The following is a 25831-nucleotide window of genomic DNA, read 5'->3' as shown; positions in this document are numbered from 1 at the left end:
AAATTACGATAAAAATGCAGCCATTTGAAATAGCCACAGTCGGAAGACAAATGATTTTCGATGGTCGCGAGAGGCAAATAACTGGGTCATCCCGACCGACAATAAATTTTGCGTCCGGAACTGGCGTAACTATCGCTCGCTGATCAAAATGACCCTGCATTCGACGTCTTAGGTTTAATTCGATTTAAAATATTCTTGCACCCGAATGACGCATCTTTGCACCTAATCGTTGCGCGTCGCTGCCAGAGAACATTTTCTGTGAAACAATAAATTGCGATAATGTGACGAGTTACATATTACATATTATCGACTCGCATAATTACACCAAAAATGGGATCACGGTGCTGGACGAATGTACAAATCATTTCCGCCGGTGCTCCGGCTAACAAAGTTTCGCGTAACGTCATCGGGTTGTCAAATGGTATGGAGCGGCATCGCGTTGAAATTCATCGGTGTTCGAGCAATTAGTTTCATTATTGAATCGATGTGGACAGCGAGCGTCCTCGCAATCGGGAGCATCGATCTATTGGAGCAGGAAGGGGCGGCGGGGAACGCCGGCGAAACGAGTGACCGTTCAACGATTTCGTTAATCACATGGCAGCGTCGTTACCGATAAATAACGTTCCCTTATACCGAAACCGCGCGTTCGGCTCGTAAACGGCGGGAGGGGTGTGGGGGGAGGGGGGTAAGGTGGAACGAAGGCATCGCCGGCTTTGTCGTAAAGGCCGCCTTTATTTTCGTGGAACGCCTTTATACCAGCTGTAATGCCGGATCTTAAGCTTCGCGGATATACCGGGCGTTCCCGAAAGGAATGCACGAGCGGATAATGAAAAAAGAAGAAACACGAATGAAATATAAGATAATCTTTCTTTGTTTGAGACCTAGTTTTCGAGAAAATCGAGCCTCTGAACATTATAAAGGCAAGAATTTTTATTATACGGAGTGAAGTTGTTTAAAAAGTCTTTAAGATATTTACAACTTCAATTCTCTTCCTTTTTATTTTATTAGTGTAACATGAATTACGTAATCAATGTATTTTATACGTATTATTATTATATTATGTACATTATTTTTAATATATATTATATATTGTTATAAATATATTATTTAGTGCATTATAATTGGATTACATTGCATTACAATTGCCTTAAAATTACATTACAATTACATTACATTGTAATGTATTACAATTACATCACAATTACATTACAATTACATTGCAATTACATCACAGTTACATCACAATTGCATTACATTGCACAGGATTACAATTACATTATAATTACATCACAATTACATTACATTGTAATGTAATACAATTATATTACATTTACATTACTTTGTAATATATTACAATTACATTACAATTACTTTACATAGTAATATATTACAATTACATTACAATTACATTACATTGTAATATATTACAATTACAATACAATTACATTACTTTGTAATGAATTACAATTACATTACTTTGTAACGTATTACAATTACATTACATTGTAATATATTACAATTACATTACAATTACTTTATATTGTAATATATTACAATTATATTACAATTACATTACAATTACTTTATATTGTAATATATTACAATTATATTACAATTACATTACAATTACATCACAATAACATTACAATTACATCACAATAACATTACAATTACATTACAATTATATTACATTGTAATGTATTACAATTACACTACATTCTAATGTATTACAATTACATTACATTGTAATTTGGACCTCGCACGTCCATACAAAATTTGCTGGAATTTCGCCAATTTTTGAGATATCGCAATACAATTCCCAGGATATATCAAGAATGGAACGAAATATTGATTTGTACATTTTACGCAAGAAAAGCTTAATTTCGTAATAAGAGTGGCTCAATCACGTACGCACGCAGCGAGTATTCAATCTCGATTTTCTCGAAAGAGTTATTCAAATAAAAAAAAGTTATTTTATATTTTTGTCATGCTTTTTAATGAAGAATCACTTAGTGCCCGCTACTACATAACTTTCAGGTACACCCTGTATACAGGGATCCGTATGAGAACAGGGGAAAGCCGCAAAACTTCCGTTTGACTTTCGCTGTCTCAATCGGGCCACGTATCGTTTCTGTCGTAACGTGGTTTAATATTTGTTTGCCGCTCATCTCTCGCCAAGTTTTACCGTTCGCATCAATAGTCTGCGGCTGATCGATTCCCCGCGGACTTGTAATATTTAGAAAGATAACACCGAAGTCTCGTGCGTCCAAGCAAAGAGGATTTGCTCGACGTCGAAGAAAATTGATCGCCGTTCAGGATGATCCGATAAACTGTCATCGTACCTTCGAATTCGTTTCTATCCGCGTGTTCCCGTTGTTTAGCGATTATTCTCCGAATTCATTAATTATTAATGATGGATCTAGTTGAACAATTCTCGACATCGTTGAGATGATCGTTCTCTCGATTTTAATTTCAATTACTGATCGGTTCACTGAGGCTCTTTATGTCAATTTCATGGGCCATTTCACTATTGCAATATTGCAATATTTCAATATTTCAATATTTCAATATTTCACTATTTCACTATTTCACTATTTCAATATTCAAAATATCAATATTTCAATATTTGGATATTTCAAAATATCAATATTTCAATATTTGGATATTTCAATATTGCAATATTTTAATATTTCAATATTGCAATATTTCAATATTTCAATATTTCGACATTTCAATATTTCAATATTTTAATACTATAATATTTCAATATTTCAATATTGGAACATTTAAATATTGCAATATTTAAATATTTAAATATTGCAATATTTCAACATTTGAATATTACAATATTTCAATATTAGAACACTCTTCACTATTGCAATATTTCAATATTTCAATATGGCAATATTTCAATATTTTAATATTGCAATATTTCAATATTTCAATATTTCACTATTTCACTATTTCCATATTTCAATATTTTCATATTTCAATATTGCAATATTTCAATATTTCAGTATTTCACTATTTCAATATTTCAATAATTCAATATTTCAATATTTCAATATTTCCATATTTCAATATTTCAATATTTCAATATTTCCATATTTCAATATTTCAATATTTTTCATATATCGTAGTCGTTTCAAATTGGTAGATCACGGTTTCAAGCTTTCCCAAAACTCACAGTTATCCGGTAATTGCATACACGCGATTGGTCGGAAAACGGCGGTTAGTTAGCACGTGTAATAATGAAGCGCGTGTAAACTAGCGCGCGCGGCGAAATGTCCTCGTTCTGGTTAGAACAAGAATGTGCAATCAGAGACCATCGTCAACGTTAGCGTCTGCTACTAAGAGCGTGCGATACAGATTTGTAATTTTCCTCTGCGGCGTGTTTATAGTTCCCATAATTCGGTATCATTCGTTTCGGTGGTAATCTGCAGCATTCCGTGGCACAGTGACATTTACACACCGGGTATTCACCGAGGAATTAATTGTTGCATGAACGTTGTGCAAATGTATCATTGAGAAGTTATAGCGAAAATGAGAAGTATGAAAAGGAATTAGTGACTCTACGTTACTCATTTCTATTCTGTGTATAAGCATTTTAAAGATATATTTTAAGTACATATAAAAATAATATAGCATACTCTTCTCAACTTCTTTATTAGGATAACTACATTTATATTATATAGTTTCGTTTAATTGTTTCGTTTCAAGAATAAAGTAATGAAGATAAAAATTATCTCCATTTTTTATTTTTGCATTCTTGTTGTCTATCTACGAAGTCTAATCGTAGGCATTACAAACTCGTTTAATATAATATATATAATGTAAATAATATTACTATAATATATTGTATAATATAAATGGTATTGATATAATATATGTATAATATAAATAATATTAATATATAGTATTATATATTATATAGTATATAATATATTATATACTATATTGTATTATATATTTATATTTATATATCTTTCACACAATATATATATATTTTTATTATATAATATATTTATATTTATATATCTTTCATACAATATATATACAGGGTGCCCCAAAAATGTGTCGCAATCCGGAAATGGCGGGTTCCTCAGATCATTTGAAGCAACTTCTTCCTTTACAAAAATTTTCTCCGAGGCACCGTTAACGAGTTATTAACGAAAAAGCAGTGACCAATAAGAATCGAGTACGGCTGACGCGAGGCAGCCCAGCCAACCAGCGCACGAAGCCCAGTTCCGCTCATTGGCTCGGTCGCCTCGCGCCAGCTGAGCTCGCCTCTCATTGGTCACTGTTTTTCGTTAATAACTCGTTAACGGTGCCTCGCAGAAAATTTTTGTAAAGGAAAAAGTTGCTTCGAATGACCCGAGGAACCCGCCACTTTCGGATTGCGAGACATTTTTGGGACATCCTGTATATATATTTTGTCTTCTATTCTTATTAAAATCTCTAATTAATTAATTTGCACACGCTTGCCAAATGCTATAGCAGTTTCTATCAACAATCGTGAATAACTCATTTCGTGGTAAAAAGGAAAAAACAGAAATATATGAATTTCTTTCAGATACTATAGAGATAGCCTTGGTGCTACTGAGTGCCATCTTCCTCTAGGAAACCAAAGAGACGACTAACGGCAATAAACTGGTATTTACGTCGAATGCAAGGATTCTTCCGCTCTTTGTCTTTTACGACTTCATCCGTGGCGAATTGAAGTCTCCGAATAAGACGTAGTACACTCGTAAAATTTTTTAGGTGACCGCAGCAACTTCTTCCACACCTTGAAACAGCGTGGAAATATCCCCTTTGGAAATATTCTCTCTGAAAATCGTAAATAGTCTCATCGTACGTTCGGTTTGCGAACATTGATGGATTCTTTTCAGATAATTCGACATTCTTTCTTTTATTAAAAATTCACTACAATTGAATTTATAGACAATTGAAAATTTAAACTTGATACTTGATACTTGACAATTGACACTTGACACTTGACACTTGACACTTGACATTTGACACTTGAAACTTAAAACTTGACAATTGACATTTGACACTTGACAATTGACACTTGACACTTGACATTTGACACTTGAAACTTAAAACTTGACAATTGACATTTGACACTTGACAATTGACACTTGACACTTGACACTTGAAACTTAAAACTTGACAATTGTCATTTGACACTTGACAATTGAAAATTTAAACTTGATACTTGATACTTGACAATTGACACTTGACAATTGACACTTGACAATTGACACTTGACACTTGACACTTGACACTTGACAATTGACACTTGAAACTTAAAACTTGACAATTGACATTTGACACTTGACAATTGAGAATTGACACTTGATACTTGGTACTTGACAATTGACACTTGACACTTGATACTTGACAATTGACACTTGACACTTGAGAATTGACACTTGACAATTACGACAAGTATCAAGTGTCAAGTGTCAATTCTCAATTGTCACGTGTCAATTGTCAAGTGTCAAGTGTCAATTGTCAAGTTTCAAGTTTTAAGTATCAAGTGTCAATTGTCAATTGTCAAGTGTCAAGTGTCAAGTGTCAAGTGTCAATTGTCAATTGTCAGGTGTCAAGTGTCAAGTGTCAAATGTCAAACGTCAAACGTCAAGTATTTTTTTTAATAATATAATCGAATAGTTTTCTCTGTTGACAATAAATTACGATAAAAATGCAGCCATTTGAAATAGCCACAGTCGGAAGACAAATGATTTTCGATGGTCGCGAGAGGCAAATAACTGGGTCATCCCGACCGACAATAAATTTTGCGTCCGGAACTGGCGTAACTATCGCTCGCTGATCAAAATGACCCTGCATTCGACGTCTTAGGTTTAATTCGATTAAAAATATTCTTGCACCCGAATGACGCATTTTTGCACCTAATCGTTGCGCGTCGCTGCCAGAGAACATTTTCTGTGAAACAATAAATTGCGATAATGTGACGAGTTACTTATCGATCGACTCGCATAATTACACCAAAAATGGGATCACGGTGCTGGACGAATGTACAAATCATTTCCGCCGGTGCTCCGGCTAACAAAGTTTCGCGTAACGTCATCGGGTTGTCAAATGGTATGGAGCGGCATCGCGTTGAAATTCATCGGTGTTCGAGCAATTAGTTTCATTATTGAATCGATGTGGACAGCGAGCGTCCTCGCAATCGGGAGCATCGATCTATTGGAGCAGGAAGGGGCGGCGGGGAACGCCGGCGAAACGAGTGACCGTTCAACGATTTCGTTAATCACATGGCAGCGTCGTTACCGATAAATAACGTTCCCTTATACCGAAACCGCGCGTTCGGCTCGTAAACGGCGGGAGGGGTGTGGGGGGAGGGGGGTAAGGTGGAACGAAGGCATCGCCGGCTTTGTCGTAAAGGCCGCCTTTATTTTCGTGGAACGCCTTTATACCAGCTGTAATGCCGGATCTTAAGCTTCGCGGATATACCGGGCGTTCCCGAAAGGAATGTACGAGCGGATAATGAAAAAAGAAGAAACATGAATGAAATATAAGATAATCTTTCTTTGTTTGAGACCTAGTTTTCGAGAAAATCGAGCCTCTGAACATTATAAAGGCAAGAATTTTTATTATACGGAGTGAAGTTGTTTAAAAAGTCTTTAAGATATTTACAACTTCAATTCTCTTCCTTTTTATTTTATTAGTGTAACATGAATTACGTAATCAATGTATTTTATACGTATTATTATTATATTATGTACATTATTTTTAATATATATTATATATTGTTATAAATATATTATTTAGTGCATTATAATTGGATTACATTGCATTACAATTGCCTTAAAATTACATTACAATTACATTACATTGTAATGTATTACAATTACATCACAATTACATTACAATTACATTGCAATTACATCACAGTTACATCACAATTGCATTACATTGCACAGGATTACAATTACATTATAATTACATCACAATTACATTACATTGTAATGTAATACAATTATATTACATTTACATTACTTTGTAATATATTACAATTACATTACAATTACTTTACATAGTAATATATTACAATTACATTACAATTACATTACATTGTAATATATTACAATTACAATACAATTACATTACTTTGTAATGAATTACAATTACATTACTTTGTAACGTATTACAATTACATTACATTGTAATATATTACAATTACATTACAATTACTTTATATTGTAATATATTACAATTATATTACAATTACATTACAATTACTTTATATTGTAATATATTACAATTATATTACAATTACATTACAATTACATCACAATAACATTACAATTACATCACAATAACATTACAATTACATTACAATTATATTACATTGTAATGTATTACAATTACACTACATTCTAATGTATTACAATTACATTACATTGTAATTTGGACCTCGCACGTCCATACAAAATTTGCTGGAATTTCGCCAATTTTTGAGATATCGCAATACAATTCCCAGGATATATCAAGAATGGAACGAAATATTGATTTGTACATTTTACGCAAGAAAAGCTTAATTTCGTAATAAGAGTGGCTCAATCACGTACGCACGCAGCGAGTATTCAATCTCGATTTTCTCGAAAGAGTTATTCAAATAAAAAAAAGTTATTTTATATTTTTGTCATGCTTTTTAATGAAGAATCACTTAGTGCCCGCTACTACATAACTTTCAGGTACACCCTGTATACAGGGATCCGTATGAGAACAGGGGAAAGCCGCAAAACTTCCGTTTGACTTTCGCTGTCTCAATCGGGCCACGTATCGTTTCTGTCGTAACGTGGTTTAATATTTGTTTGCCGCTCATCTCTCGCCAAGTTTTACCGTTCGCATCAATAGTCTGCGGCTGATCGATTCCCCGCGGACTTGTAATATTTAGAAAGATAACACCGAAGTCTCGTGCGTCCAAGCAAAGAGGATTTGCTCGACGTCGAAGAAAATTGATCGCCGTTCAGGATGATCCGATAAACTGTCATCGTACCTTCGAATTCGTTTCTATCCGCGTGTTCCCGTTGTTTAGCGATTATTCTCCGAATTCATTAATTATTAATGATGGATCTAGTTGAACAATTCTCGACATCGTTGAGATGATCGTTCTCTCGATTTTAATTTCAATTACTGATCGGTTCACTGAGGCTCTTTATGTCAATTTCATGGGCCATTTCACTATTGCAATATTGCAATATTTCAATATTTCAATATTTCAATATTTCACTATTTCACTATTTCACTATTTCAATATTCAAAATATCAATATTTCAATATTTGGATATTTCAAAATATCAATATTTCAATATTTGGATATTTCAATATTGCAATATTTTAATATTTCAATATTGCAATATTTCAATATTTCAATATTTCGACATTTCAATATTTCAATATTTTAATACTATAATATTTCAATATTTCAATATTGGAACATTTAAATATTGCAATATTTAAATATTTAAATATTGCAATATTTCAACATTTGAATATTACAATATTTCAATATTAGAACACTCTTCACTATTGCAATATTTCAATATTTCAATATGGCAATATTTCAATATTTTAATATTGCAATATTTCAATATTTCAATATTTCACTATTTCACTATTTCCATATTTCAATATTTTCATATTTCAATATTGCAATATTTCAATATTTCAGTATTTCACTATTTCAATATTTCAATAATTCAATATTTCAATATTTCAATATTTCCATATTTCAATATTTCAATATTTCAATATTTCCATATTTCAATATTTCAATATTTTTCATATATCGTAGTCGTTTCAAATTGGTAGATCACGGTTTCAAGCTTTCCCAAAACTCACAGTTATCCGGTAATTGCATACACGCGATTGGTCGGAAAACGGCGGTTAGTTAGCACGTGTAATAATGAAGCGCGTGTAAACTAGCGCGCGCGGCGAAATGTCCTCGTTCTGGTTAGAACAAGAATGTGCAATCAGAGACCATCGTCAACGTTAGCGTCTGCTACTAAGAGCGTGCGATACAGATTTGTAATTTTCCTCTGCGGCGTGTTTATAGTTCCCATAATTCGGTATCATTCGTTTCGGTGGTAATCTGCAGCATTCCGTGGCACAGTGACATTTACACACCGGGTATTCACCGAGGAATTAATTGTTGCATGAACGTTGTGCAAATGTATCATTGAGAAGTTATAGCGAAAATGAGAAGTATGAAAAGGAATTAGTGACTCTACGTTACTCATTTCTATTCTGTGTATAAGCATTTTAAAGATATATTTTAAGTACATATAAAAATAATATAGCATACTCTTCTCAACTTCTTTATTAGGATAACTACATTTATATTATATAGTTTCGTTTAATTGTTTCGTTTCAAGAATAAAGTAATGAAGATAAAAATTATCTCCATTTTTTATTTTTGCATTCTTGTTGTCTATCTACGAAGTCTAATCGTAGGCATTACAAACTCGTTTAATATAATATATATAATGTAAATAATATTACTATAATATATTGTATAATATAAATGGTATTGATATAATATATGTATAATATAAATAATATTAATATATAGTATTATATATTATATAGTATATAATATATTATATACTATATTGTATTATATATTTATATTTATATATCTTTCACACAATATATATATATTTTTATTATATAATATATTTATATTTATATATCTTTCATACAATATATATACAGGGTGCCCCAAAAATGTGTCGCAATCCGGAAATGGCGGGTTCCTCAGATCATTTGAAGCAACTTCTTCCTTTACAAAAATTTTCTCCGAGGCACCGTTAACGAGTTATTAACGAAAAAGCAGTGACCAATAAGAATCGAGTACGGCTGACGCGAGGCAGCCCAGCCAACCAGCGCACGAAGCCCAGTTCCGCTCATTGGCTCGGTCGCCTCGCGCCAGCTGAGCTCGCCTCTCATTGGTCACTGTTTTTCGTTAATAACTCGTTAACGGTGCCTCGCAGAAAATTTTTGTAAAGGAAAAAGTTGCTTCGAATGACCCGAGGAACCCGCCACTTTCGGATTGCGAGACATTTTTGGGACATCCTGTATATATATTTTGTCTTCTATTCTTATTAAAATCTCTAATTAATTAATTTGCACACGCTTGCCAAATGCTATAGCAGTTTCTATCAACAATCGTGAATAACTCATTTCGTGGTAAAAAGGAAAAAACAGAAATATATGAATTTCTTTCAGATACTATAGAGATAGCCTTGGTGCTACTGAGTGCCATCTTCCTCTAGGAAACCAAAGAGACGACTAACGGCAATAAACTGGTATTTACGTCGAATGCAAGGATTCTTCCGCTCTTTGTCTTTTACGACTTCATCCGTGGCGAATTGAAGTCTCCGAATAAGACGTAGTACACTCGTAAAATTTTTTAGGTGACCGCAGCAACTTCTTCCACACCTTGAAACAGCGTGGAAATATCCCCTTTGGAAATATTCTCTCTGAAAATCGTAAATAGTCTCATCGTACGTTCGGTTTGCGAACATTGATGGATTCTTTTCAGATAATTCGACATTCTTTCTTTTATTAAAAATTCACTACAATTGAATTTATAGTCATTATAATATGTTAGTTCGTTCCAAAACCATACTAAACAATACGAGGGTCTGTAAATGCCCGTTTCTGCCGAAAAGTGGCGCTGAGTAGCTGGTAGCCAACGTTCAGAATGGTCCGGAGTGCTAAGGGTTAACAAGTTATACTGTTCACGGGATGAAAATAGGGTAGCACGAGTGGACCGAAGCTCTTCTTCGAGGCATCGGGGTGAAGACTTCGCCGCATCAATCGATTCCGGTAGTTAGTTTCGGCGGGGGTTGAATGATACCCCGATAACAGCACGTGCCCTGTGACGAAGCAGTTAATAAGGTGACTGTGATCTAGTTTCCGGGATGTGTTCTAGTTCCGGTAGTCACACATGTTCAGCTGCCTGATTAAACTTTCTGATTGGCGACTATCGATCTGTAATACGAGCCAGGGTTACTCGTGATTGCGAACCATAAGCATTTCCATAATTACACGACTCTTGACGCAGCTCATCTCTCTCTCTCTCTCTCTCTCTCCCTCTCTCTCTCTCTCTCTCTCTCTCTCTCTCTCTCTCTGTTACGCGCACGATCGTTTCTGTGCTACGAAATAATTCAACGGTGAACTTTCTTTTTCATATTATTTTATTATTATTATTATTATTTTCATATTATTTGTCAGAAGAAATTTTCGTGTATGTATGTGTGCATTTGTATAGGTGTTATGTTAAATGCGTTTCTTAGATTGTCAAGGTTATAGGTTATATTATTAATCATATTCAATTTCTTGTTCAAATGAAATTCACAATTCTGCATATTGAATTCATATTATTTTGGATTATTTGTGATATAATTCATTTGAAATTTCAAAATTGTGTGGTATTTTATAATTTATTGAGAATTAATTATATCAATTTTCGTCAGTTAATAATGTAATCAAGCACTGTGATTAATTTTGATATTATTAATGTAATCAATATTAATATTATTAATGCAATCAATTTTAATATTATTAATGCAATCATTTTTAATATTATTAATGTAATTAATTTTAATATTATAATGTCATCAATTTTAATATTATTAATGCAATCAATTTTAATACTATTAATCTAATCAATTGACGTAATTAATTTTAATATTGTTAATGTAATTTGCAATGTTTTATAGAGTTTTATAATCTATTTAATATTAATCTTAATTCTAATATTAAACTTATAGTATTCTATAATGTTTTTATAGTTGCTGAAACCGGTAACTATAAAAAAATTCCGCAAGACTCGAATAATCGTATCTCCTCTTCCCAAATTGCCCATTTCTCTGTACAATTCGAGCGTCAATTAGGGAAAATTTACCTAATTCATAACACTCAATAGGCTGGAACAATTATTATTAAATGAACAATGTCTTACCCTACAATCGAACAATCATTCCGATGAATTGTAATTTTTTTAATTTCACCTTCCTTAACCAATCCACTTTGAGACCATGAATCCTTTGAGCGTTGGAATTTTCAGACGACGTATTAAAAGCCATAATTATCCATGCAAAAGCCCGACAGCTGCCAAGAAAATGCGCGACGCTGTTCCGATGATAGTAAAACAATTAACACGTTATACTATGCCGGAGACGTGAATCGGCGTTTTCTGTTCTTGAAGCATCGGTGACGACGAGAGCTCGCACAATTCACGTCTTCTGCACGTCTTTTACGCTCCGTGCGTTATACGAGACACGTTCATTCGCTAATCAAAGGACAATTGAACATGTTTTTGATATTATATTATATTATATATAATATTATATACATATAATATTATATATATATATTATATATATATTATATATAATATAATATCAAAAACATGTTCAATTGTCCTTTGATATATATATATATATATATATATATATATATATATATATATATATATATATATATATATATTGTCCTTTGATTATATATTGAAATACCGAAATTACTTTCCTGTCAACGCAATATAATATCAAAAAACATATATAATATATATTATAATAATGTATATATAATTATTATAATGCAATATTTATTTCGACGAATTAGTCGCAAACTCACAGTTTCAAAATCATAATCTGATTGCTTGCAGTAAGGGTCTTTTAAGTTTGGAAAAATTGTGTACATTGTCTTACTTTTTTATGCACGCATCGACAAAATTCTCGCCACGACGACGGTACCAAATGTGAATCGTAATGAAAATACCAGACCTACTATGATAATCACGTCGAGTCAGCGCGAACATTTTACTTTTTCCGCCGCGTTGCAGTTAAATGACGCATAAACCTGCGAAACCCGGAATAAGCGAATACCGAAAACTTTTTACTGCCGACGTTCTTTTTTTTATTGCGCGATCTTTTATCTGAAAACTAGCATACAGTCTCCGCATATTTCACGAAGTAATGCAATCTTTAAAACCATGAAGCAATATACAGTTAAGCGATGTTTTATTTATTTGGATGTCGTCGTATGTTGACTTTTTGTCTTTCCTTTTAAATGTTTCAATTTGATAAATTAATTTAATAGATATTTGACTTAATTTTATATTATTATTATATTATATTATATATTATTATATATTATTATTATATTATATTATATATTATTATATATTATTATTATATTATATTATATTATATATTATTATATATTATTATTATATTATATTATATTATATTATATATAATAATAATAATAATATATAAGTATCATAATAATCTAGTTATGCATTGTAATTTCAGTTACCTCTTGATCCTTTACTTTTCGCTGCCATAAAAAAATGTGAAACAACGATAAGGTAGCAAGGTTATTCGTGAATTTGTCTTCTTGATTCGTTGAACTAAAAAATTCCATTCTACGTGTGTACGCGCGCGAAACTCGGCCAGCCGGTTCGTTAACTAACGAAACGCATATTGACAGACACAAAGGTATGCATGTGCACACCTGTTTACGGACAATCGATAAGTGAGCGCTCTGTTGTTTACATGTTTGCCGTTAAGTAAGTTTCCCCGCAATTCATAGAAATATAATGATTCCAATCGTTGTTGTGCACATTGTTACCTGTAGATCGTTAAAAATACAACGATGGGAACACTTTTTTTCTCTCGTGCGCTCTTACACGAACACAATACCTACCTGCTCATCGTGCCTCGCCATTAACGTTGGAACTACCAAATCAATCACAACGACGGATCTTTTATTTTCCCTTTTACAATTTCTGATATTGTAGAAACGTTTTTATGAGAGATTTCGAAGCCTTTTTATTCGACCATGTATTGTGGTGGAAATCGAGCGAAGTTTAAATACATTCGATCTTGTCATTGTAAAACAATGGAATATGTTAGTCGTGTTTATGGCTAGTGTGAATTATACATTATATAATATATAATATAAGAATATAATATTAGAATATAATATATGAATATAGTATATAGAATATAATAATATCATATATAAAATAATAATATAATATAAGAATATAATAATATGATATATAATATAATATAAGAATATAATATATATAATATAATAATATAATATAGAATATAATATATAATATAATAATATAATAATATAATATAAGAATATAATATAGAATATAATATATAATATAATAATATAATATAATAATATAATACAGAATAATTTGTTACGAATAACAAATAGTTGTTATTCGAATAGAATATTCGTCTAAAAAAGAATACAATAGAATAATTATTTCAGATCAATATTTACGTCTTACAACCGCAGATCCAACGCTGCGCGTTGGTCGATTAAGATAATTCTAGGGTAACTTCGAATACACCATCATCAAGTGTTCTGAAATTTTGCATGCTTGAGAACCGTGCCACATGCGGTTGCTATCAGAAACAACAGTAGCAAGGAAATCAAATACATGACACTCGTGCAGTGCTCGCTTTCCTTAGGTGGTTGTCACGTTCTGCGCCACCTCGATGTTTACGTTCTATCTGCAGAGCTAGTCACAGTCGATCGAACCGACCCGAGAAAACAGGCAGCCATCTTTCGAACTCGGTCTCCTTGTCGATCGTTAACCCTAGCATACTAGTGGTAGGATCGAAAAATATCCACGGCACATTAAACGTGTGTGTTTGTCCTAACATTAATCGATAAAAAGAACATTTTGTTCATGGCGTTATTTAACAGCATCGTATAAATAAATACAGGGTGTCCCAAAATTATGGCACTTGCGGGAAAGTAGAGATTACTGAGGTCATTCGAAGCAACTTTTTCCTTTACAAAAATGTTCTCCGAGGCTTCGTTATCGAGTTATTGACGAAAGAACGGTGGCCAATGAGAGGCGAGCTCGGCTGGCACTAGGCTGGCGCCAGGCGGCCGAGCCAACGAGCGATCGAAGCTCAGTTACGCCCATTGGCTCGGTCGCCTAGCGCCAGGCGAGCTCGCTCCTCATTGGTCATTATTTTTCCTCAATAACTCGTAAACGATGCCTCGGAGAACATTTTTGTAAAGGAAAAAGTTGCTTCGAATGACTTCAGGAACTTCTCATTTTCCGGAAATATCATAATTTTGAGACACCTTGTATATCTCGAACAGGGAAATTAATATTTATAGCACTTTTTCTTTCGTATTTGCATTTATTAGAAATTTTTTACGAGAAATTAGGGTCTCCTCCCTTTTTTTTGTTAAGAAAATAATGATCTTTTTAAATTCAATATTTTATCATGTAGCCGAGTTGAAACCGATAAATTTTTGTTGGAAACATTCTTCTGTCGCATTAACAGAAATACTCGAGAAAATCTGTGCAGAAGTTATACAAGGAAACACCAAAAAATAAAATAGGATTAAAATTCCAGAACATAACATAGAATTGTACTTTCAATTTGTCGAGCAACTATAGAGATACGTTTCCAAAATCGTTAGATGGGTTGATGATACTGTCGATGGAAATTGGCCATATTTTAAGATTATTTCAGCATGCGGTGTGCCAGCTGTCGACAAATTAGCTACGCAGTCGGAACGCCAAGAGACAATTTATCATGTCACACGTTCAACGAAACACATGTGCCTCTAGCATCCTGGTCTCTAAAATCCAATAACGATTGCCGTGTCATAAACCTCGATGTTACAATGTCATAGCACACGTGACACGGATGTGTAACCTTCCACCAGGAAGCGTAGCCCAAAGTTTCTCTATTAATAAAATATAAAAACTATGCATAGCATCTTCAACTTGTTGTTTTTATTTGTATGAACAGAAAAATAAACGGTAAGAGTGCTTTCAGACGTTCGATACAGGTCGCTGAAATGTCTCGCAATTCGGAAATAGGGGTGCCTCAGGTCATTTGAAGTAACTTTTTCCTTTGCGAAAATGCGATTCGTGGCTTCGTTTACGAGTTATTAACGAAAAACAGTGGCTAATGAGAGGCGAGCGCGGCTGGCGCCAGCCTAGCGCCAGAGTCTAGCGTCAGCGTCTCTAGCGCCAGCGTCTAGCGCCAGACCGAGCGCGCCTCTCATTGATCAGTGTTTTTCGTCAATAACTCGTAAACGAAGCCGCGGATTGCATTTTCGCAAAGGAAAAAGTTACTTCAAATGACCTGAGGAACCCCTATTTCCAAATTGCGAGACATTTCTGCGACCTGTATCGAACGTCTGAAAGCAGTTTTAACATGGATAATGACGTCACGATGAAGTAAACTTGACTTTTGAAAATTAAGATTTTTAATTAATAACAAGATTAATTGTTTTCAAACTACAACAGTCGTGTCCGTGCGAATTCTGTATGCCTCGTCAGATAAATATGGAATTGAAAATACCCTTTTATTTTGTATCGTAGAAATAGGATCTAACTTAAAGTCTTTTGCATTTTGTAACTTGAAGAGATAGTTAGCTGACTTTATTGAAATGTATCACACAGTATGTTGTCAATATTTCGAAGCTGTCAGCATCATCGGATCTGTAAATAGAGCCTCAAACGATCAATACGTATTATCAATATAATATTGGCAACGTTTCGGTACATTGTATTGACGATATTGTTCATAAATATTGCCCATTCATATGGTCCATGTTTATTGACAGAGCTATATTGAGAAGCCTGACCTATTGGCAAATATTATCGATCGTCTAAGAGCACCATGACGAAACATGATTTTGAATAACGTTTGCACATCGATAAGATCGAATACAGTCTTGTACAATCTCGAGTTACCGTAGAGAAATTATTTTTTAAGAAAGCAGAAAGTAATGTGCAATTTATGACAATTTTCCCAAAATTTGTATAGAATATGAAGGCAGATAAATAATATTCCAAAATGATCTCTTCCTATTTTTATAAATTGGAAATTATATTGTACAATATACATTATATTATATTATATATATTGTATTATATTACATTATATATATTGTATTATATTACATTACATTACATTGCATTATATTACATTACATTACATTACAATTACATTACAATTACATCACATTACATTACAATTACATTATATTACAATTAAATTGCAGTTACATCGCAATTGCATTGCAATTACATTGCAGTTACATTGCAATTACATTGCAGTTACATCGCAATTACACCGCAATTACATTGCATTTACACTGCAATTACACTGCAATTACATTACATTACATTATACTATATTATAAAAATATGAAAATGTCCCAACGAAACTTTATTCTGCGAAGACCTTAACAATTAATCATTTTTACTTAGAAACGCGTTTGATCGTTTCATTCGTGAAGTTCGAAGCGTGAAAATATTGTAGTATGCATTATAAATTCAAATCCTACACTTTATCTTCAACCTCGTTTCTAAAATCTGCGACCTCTGTTCCTAAGTCAATTACAGTAATGGACAACCGTCCGTTTCGTTGCTCGTTTTTATCTCCTTTGTTCCCGTTGCTAGGGGCCAACTTCTCGGGAAAATGGTAATCAATTTGTTAGTAGATGCACGGGCGAACCCGATGCGAATCCAGAGTGGTATATTGGAAGGTTGGTAGGGAAACGCAAACAAACTCGACGCGAAATCGCGGAGAGCTACCGGTTACTTGGATAACGTACTTACAGATGAACCTGGTACGAAATCAGGATGCTGCGGAGGCTGGAACAACTTACTCATTACATTATCATAATATGCGGACCAACCTGACGCGACATCGGTTACTCGTACGAAAATGTTTTATTTTAATTAACGCAACCCGAGAGAGAGAGATACAGCCGACTAGAAGCGTCGCGAGTTCTGAATGACGGGTTAAAATCTATTTATTCACTAACAAATGTAGGAAATAACGGAAAATGAGAAATCGGGACAATAAAGCTAGATTTATTACAGAAGTTATTATTACAAAATTCAGACCGTCCAGTTCATTCAATTGTTAATTACTTTAATCCGGAGTGCAATTCAAATGCAATGCAATTGAAATGCAGCTCTGGGAATTATAGTTCAGAATTTTGAAAAAGTGAGATATGTTTTTATATTCTTTTCTTTGGTATAGTCATTTCTTGCCTCTTTTGTATATTTTCTTTCTCTTATTACGTGCTAATTTATTATTGTCATTCATATTTTGTAATTCTACACTAATTATAACTAATTGATTAATTCTGCCCCAATTATTACTAATTGACTAGTTCTACTTCAATTATAACTAATTGACTAATTCTACTCCAATTATGACTAATTGACTAATTCTACTCCAATTATAACTAATAATAAAATTATTATAAATTGACTTGGCCCTATAAATTATCTGAACAATAAACTAGGAAAACAATAAACTAAGAAACGCTGAACAATAAATAAGGAAAATGTAACTTACGTCGCCATTACTCTGTTCCACTCACACGTAACAGAATATAATTTTTAAAATAAATTGTAACCGAGGATGAGAATTGAATATCGTTTTGGGAGGATTTGAAACGGAATCACAGAGTTAATGTGGAATGAGTGAAAAGCCTGAAAGGGTAGTTAAAGTAGGATTACACTAAGGTAAACATTTACTCTACGTTCAGTAGGATTATCAAGGTATCTGTTATAAGCTCTTTACTCCCCCCCCCCCCCCCCACTCTATGCACACACACACACACACAAAATCTAACGAGATGATCAAATTCTAAAAGTATCGCGAACAGCTGTAAAAGTTGGAATAAGTTATAATATAGTTTATTATGAAAAGGAAACGTCCATCATTTACCGAAATATTGCAAGAGACGTGTGAAAGCAGCTGCAGTATTTTGGTTAAGAAAATTGGCAGAAAATTGTGCAGCATCGATCTTGTTAGCCAGGAAAACATTTTCAAAACGGAGTAGCTATTTGTTATTGTTATACATATATAGACTTGGGTAAAAATATTTAAGCTGAGAAATAGAAATATTTACAAACATTATCTCTCATTTTCAAAAAATAATCATTTATTTCTGTATTAAATGAAATGCTTCACTCATTTCAGAAATGTATTTCAAATATATAGTATTTGACATATATATTTTACAATATGAACCTGTAAAATAATACTTAATTGAAAGAAACATTTTTTTATTGTGCGTGAAATGAAACTGTTGAATATTATCTGCATCAAAATTTTGCGTACTTAGTAACAACGAATATGTCTTGATATTCGCGTTGGCATTTGAGATATAATACATATACATATATACAGGTTGTCCCAAAAATGTCTCGCAATCCGGAAATGAGAGGTTCCTGAGATCATTTGAAGCAACTTTTTCCTTAGCGAAAATGTTCTACGACGCTTCGTTTGCGAGTTATTAACGAAAAACGCTGACCAATGAGAAATCGCATACGGCTGACGCCCCGCCCACGCGACCACTGCCACTGCATCAGACAATCAGCGCGACGCGGTATTCGCCGCAAGGGCGGAGCGCCGGCCTTGCTCACCTCTCATTGGTCAGCGTTTTCTGTTAATAACTCGTAAACGAAGCCTCATAGAACATTTTCGCTAAGGAAAAAGTTATTGCAAATGACCTCAAGAACACACCATTTCCAGATTGCGAGATATTAATATATATTTATATATATATTTATTTATTTTTATATATTTTATATTTTATTCGAGACACTCATACTATTTCAAATAATAATTTCTAATACATCTTAAGTAAATACCGCCTCAATTAACAATTTTCGCTGCCAAATTCTCAACATAACAACAAACAAGCGTATTCTATTAACATTTACAATATCTTTAAAAATATTTTTTACCCAGGTCTAAGTAAAATAAAAGTAAAATAGACAATTTTACGAAAATGACATTGAGAAATTAGTCAATTAGACTCGTCAAGGGAGACTTTGCACGGATGAACAAGTGAAGTTATTATAGAAGCAGCAACTATTACAGGCACAGTGTCCGTAACTTTATTTGGTGCTGCCGCGTGAACGATGACCATAAATCGCGCATGGTTGTCATACGATTTGTTATATAACACGATCTTGTTTCATAGCAACATGGTTTCACGCATAAAATTTATTGTACTGCCAGTTTGATAGATGACGGATTTGTGTATGTCCGTTTGCCGGCCAGTAGAAGCGACGTTTTGCATGATTTGATCGTCGATACGAGCGCATCGATTTTGTCTGCTGATGAATTATTTTCATACGGTTGGTACTATGGCAGATTTCGAAACTAAAATATTATTAAGATCCGCTGTTGTTTCTTTAATATGTTGCTAAGTCAGTAGGTGTTAAAATTAAGTCATTAGTGAGAATACAGTAATTTCTGCCTAATTCGTGCTCAGATTTATTTGCCAACGAAAATGGACGATTTGGGAAGAGGAGATATTATTATTCGAGCTTTGCGTCTCGTTTTTATAGTTATTGACGATCGATATAAATCAAAACGAGTCGCAAGGAACGAATAATCGTGTCTCCAATTCCCAAATTTCTATTTCTGTTTATAATGTACTGTAATTAAAAACGCGTTCCATTAACCCTTTGCCCTACAATCACGTCTGAGAGACGTGGACTGATATTATTTCGGGTCAGAAATGATTATCACGTCGGAGAGACGTGGTCAAAAAATCGGGCCAAAAATTATCACGTATGAGAGACGTGGTTAAATAATCGGACCAGAAATAATTATCACGTTTAAGAGACGTAAAGAGACTAAAACAATCTAAAGAGTCTATTAACAATTTATTTAATCCTACCGAAAGTGAGATATACAAATACAGATGTTTCGCTCATTAAATTGCAGTGTTATTTAATATCCTGCTCTGAAATGGCTGGCAAATAGTAAGTGTACCATTCGAAACGTATCTTCCGATTCCCATAAACATTTCGAAAATGCGCGTAAATACAGTAAACTAATTATTTCCGGTAGATCATGCCAGTGATAGGAAACTAATAGAGGCGTGCGTTATTTCAAGTTATTGGCATTCGATTAAAAGCCGATGAAATTAGGTCAATAGAGCAGAGCAATTTAATTGTTTCCACTTATTGTCAGATAAACTGGCCTCTGAATGATGTTTGAACACCGGCAGATGCGTTTACGTTGGCAAAGCGACATTAATTTGCTTCGCGCTTTAATACGACCAATAAATTCCAATCGCGATATTCGATTTAGTTTTCGCACACGTGTATAAAACATTAGTTTTGTGTTGCACGAGCTTGCGTTTCGTATGGCAGCAGGTTCGCACACGGCGTCGAAAATATTGCAGAATGACAGAAAATGCGATCGGATTAATCGCAAGATTAACCTTAAACGCGTGTGGCTTTAATATCGATCATTAGAGACATAGTATCTGGCATTAGATGTCTAAGGTTGTGGAATCTTCTTAGTGAATTCAGTTCAGCTGACATGAAGTCAATTAACCTTCAATAATCAATCGTTTGCACGGCATCTCTTGCATATTCAAGATATTGCTAGCAATAAATACCAATAAGTTATAGGTATTCGTTTACACCTCGCCGGCCTTTAATTTAGTTTCAATAATATAATATATAATATATTGAATCATTTGTGCACTCGAAGTTATTTCAACTGTGAATATAAAATAATTTTTCTAGCTACCGATAAGCCAAGTCCTATTTTTCATAAGTTTCGTTTAATTTGTTCTTTCATTATGGAAAAATTTGAAACAGTAAATAATAATTTAATAATAATAATGAATACTAATAATAAATACTAATAATAAAATAATAAGTAATAATAATAATAAATACTAATAATAAAACAATAAGTAATAATGATAATAAATACTAATAATAAAATAATAAGTAATAATAATAATAAATACTAATAATAAAATAATAAGTAATAATGATAATAAATACTAATAAAAAATAATAATAATAAATACTAACAATAATAATTAATGATAATAATAAATAATAATAAAAAATAATAAGTAATAATAATAATAAATAATAATAGAAAATAATAAGTAATAATAATAATAAATAATAATAATAATTAATAATAATGATAGTAATTTAAAATATCATCTGTATATAAAATTAGGCTTAATAATGAGTATCTTAGAGTTCGTAAGATTTCTTTAAAGCCTAAATTCAGGAAAATTCGCAGCTCGTTTGAGAGACTCATTATAAGCTGGGCCAACTGTGCTAGCGAAAAAGGACTTCGCCGACGATGCCTAATGAAATGCAATGACATTAACTTATTGTTAGCCATGTTGTGCTTCCAGTAATCTGAAAGTCTTTTTAATTAAAATTGCTCGGCCTCCTGCAAAGCGTGAACTTAGTTTGAAGTCAACAGAAAACGCCATAAACATAGTAATTTGTCGACAAGTTACGTCAGCTTCGAACCTCGAGGTTTCTTTTTTACTTTAAACCTCGAAGGAAGAGCCTTTGACGCGGGAAAATCTCTAAAGAAGTCGAGAGATTAATGCTAATTTAAAAGCGGCTGAATTAGTTTTAGTCAGTTATGTTGTCTTATCAATTTTTAACGATACGAATAACAAATTGCTTGATCTCGTTTTTATCTCAATTCTTACTACGAGAATTTACTTTCGGAAAATGTTTAAAAATAATTATTTGGAACAATTTCAATATAATGTGCTATTTAAGAAAATATTTCAAATTATGTTGTGTTGGAAATAATTATGAATTTCGCAAAGAATAAAATTATTATGTATTTAACTATCAATCATCGCAGTTACAATCACAGTGCGCATACGTTACGGAATGAATAAACAGTTTATTTTTACATTTAGCAAGAATTTCCTCCACGTATGGCTTTATGTGAAGTGCGTTTCGCGGAACAGTATTTTATGGGATACTTCGCGGAAAAATACGACGATATTTCTTGCTGCGCGGGAAATGTGCGGCGAATTAAGTCTTGATGGAATTTTATAATATCTTCCTGAAGCTCCTCAAGTAGTTTAGTATTTGGATAGAGTTCACAATGTAGCTATAAAATCCATTCATACCTTTTTTTGCGATATTAGTTAAAGACGTTGCTTGACGAGCGACTGATTTAATTAAGTATTTTAACTATTTAATTAATTTTAAAGTAACACAAACGTATTTTTGACCACGTCTCTTAGACGTGATAGTCATTTCTGGCCCGATTTTTTGACCATGTCTCTCAGACGTGATAATCATTTCTGGTCCGAATTTTTGACCTCGTCCCTCAGACGTAATAATCATTTCTGGTCCGAATTTTTGACCACGTGTCTCAGACGTGATTGTAATTTCTGGCCCAAATCTTGTACCACGTCTCTGAGACATGATAATCATTTCTGGTCCGAATTTTTGACACGGTCTCTCAGACGTGGTAATCATTTCTGGTCCGAATTTTTTACCACGTCTCTCAGACGTGATAGTAATTTCTGGCCCTATTTTTTTACCACGTCTCTAAAACATGATAACCATTTCTGGTCCGAATTTTTGACCACGTCTCTCAGACGTGATAGTCATTTCTAGCCCGATTTTTTGACCACGTCTCTCAGACGTGATAATCATATCTAGTTCGAATTTTTGACCACGTCTCTCGGACGTGATTGTAATTTCTGGCCCAATTTTTTGACCACGTCTCTTAGACGTGATAGTCATTTCTGGTCCGTTTATCTGACCACGTCCCTCAGACGTGGTTATAGGGTAAAGAGTTAATGAAACGCGTTTCTAATTGTAGTAAATTCTCCCTAATTGACCCTCAGCTTGTAAACGGAAATAAACAATTTGAAATTACATTATTCGAGTCTTGCGACTCGTTTTTATAGTCACCGATCGTCGACAACCATAAAAACGAGCCGCAAGGCTCGAACTATCATATCTTGTTTACGACGTCACACGGTCCATTTTGCGCAACGGTCCTCGAATTTTTCGAATCGGCAGATTCCAGTTTTCCAAGTTCAATCTCTTCGTCTTCCAAATACAGACGAAGAACGACATCCGTATAATCGTAAAAAGAAATAGAAAGGAAGATCTCGCCGTAATACTGGACGCAGTCGTTCAAGTCAGTCGATCCGTAAAATAAGCTTCTTTGCCGTAATTGAACTCCGCGGTGTTGAATTGCCTGAAATTCTACGAGCCACTTCGGGGATGAAATAAAAGTGAAACAAAAATGCTACGTTCGCGACGGAGTAGAATGTAATATTCTGCTGCTTAGTCGTTACATGTATCATAGTTCGTCGCACACAGTTAGGGTGAAGCTGCCTAGTATGAAACCGAAGTTTCTTTCGAAACATAATTGTCGATTAGAAACACTTTTATTGAAGGTGGATACGAGATCAGAAACTAAAATATGTATTCTTTTACAAATTTACTGGAAGATACAGTATTCAATTACTGGAAAATAGAAAATTCTACTTCCGCGTGATAGAAGAGAAATGGAAAGTATGCGAATTCGCAGATACAAGAAATGAGATCCTATTATATTATATATATTATATTATATTATATTATATTATATTATATTATATTATATTATATTATATTATATTATATTATGTTATATTATATTATATTATATTATATTATATTATATTATATTATATTATATTATATTATATTATATTATATTATATTATATTATATTATATTATATTATATTATATTATATTATATTATATTATATTATATTATATTATATTATATTATATTATATTATAATATAGTGCATTACAATTACATTACAATTACATTGCATTACATTACATTACATTATATTATTATATTATTATACAATAATATTATATATAATATTATATTATTATATTATTATACAATAATATTATATATAATATTATATATAATATTATTGTATAATATATCATAATAATATATGTAGTACTATTATTATTATATCATATAATTATAATATTATTATTATTTATAGTGTAATATAACATATGATATAATTATTATATAATTATATTTTTATAACACATAGAACCTTGGCCCTATTTTTCGCCACCCTCATCAAAAAATAAATTGATCAGTATTATAATTAGTATTTTTCTAACACGATCGCGTCGTTTCATTTGCAGGTGGATCGCGCAGAGAACGAGGAGGGCCAGGGAGGGGGTGGTCTGTCGGCGTCTTCGGCGGGCTGCAGCGGTGCTTCCGGTTCGAGGATGGGCCCAGGGCCCGATTCCGGTAGCAGTGCTCCCTCTTCTGTTCCCCACTCGTTGGCGACCTCGAGGGACGACGAAGACGACGAGGACGAGGAGAGCAGTGGAAGACGGTCCAATGGCCACTCAGGAACGCGGTGAGTTCATTCGGTTTCTTTCGATCGTTTAGATCCTTGTATAACCGGGCCCCGCGCAACAATAGGTTGCGTCAGACCGTACGCTATAATTTCCCGCGCCTCGAATGACGGGTTTCGCAAAGGAGCGGCGCATTGCCGCAGTTCCTTCGTTCAATGTCGTTTAATGAGACATCGACGAGTCATGGTTGCGACAGTGTGGATTCGACGTGTACAGGTTTCGAGGTTGCTTTAACTGGCGAACTCGTTAAAGTAGTCACTAATTATACGGCAGAGCTTGTACCGAAGATCTTGTTAACTAAGCCGAACATAACTGGAACCTTTCGGTTCGCTTTTTATGAATGTACAGTGGGCTACAAAAGTGTTCGTATATCTTCTAAAGCGCGATAACTTTTTTGAAATTGGACAGAGTGCTTTGTCCGCTTTTAGAAAAGTTATTATTACGTTTTAGAAAGTGTACGGACACTTTGCCTAAAGAGTCATTTTATATATTTTATCTTAAAAAGCGAATTTAATGTAATATTATTACTATATAATAATAA

The 25831-nt window shown here is 33.2% G+C and overlaps 1 protein-coding gene across 8 annotated transcripts in view; it reads left to right on the top strand.

The window, feature by feature from the left end:
- LOC117227422 (uncharacterized) overlaps positions 1-25831 on the top strand; it is a 278167-nt gene that overhangs the window by 140734 nt on the left and 111602 nt on the right. For all 8 annotated transcript variants that reach the window (XM_033482653.2, XM_033482673.2, XM_033482663.2 and 5 more), the window contains one exon: positions 25072-25292. In XM_033482653.2, the coding sequence (XP_033338544.2) occupies positions 25072-25292 (221 nt within the window). The remainder of the gene's footprint in view (positions 1-25071; positions 25293-25831) is intronic.

This window comes from Megalopta genalis, chromosome 16 (assembly GCF_051020955.1).
Source record: "Megalopta genalis isolate 19385.01 chromosome 16, iyMegGena1_principal, whole genome shotgun sequence".
Classification (NCBI taxonomy): domain Eukaryota; kingdom Metazoa; phylum Arthropoda; class Insecta; order Hymenoptera; family Halictidae; genus Megalopta; species Megalopta genalis.
Note: the sequence above shows the minus strand (reverse complement) of the source record. Positions and strands in the feature narration are given on the sequence as shown.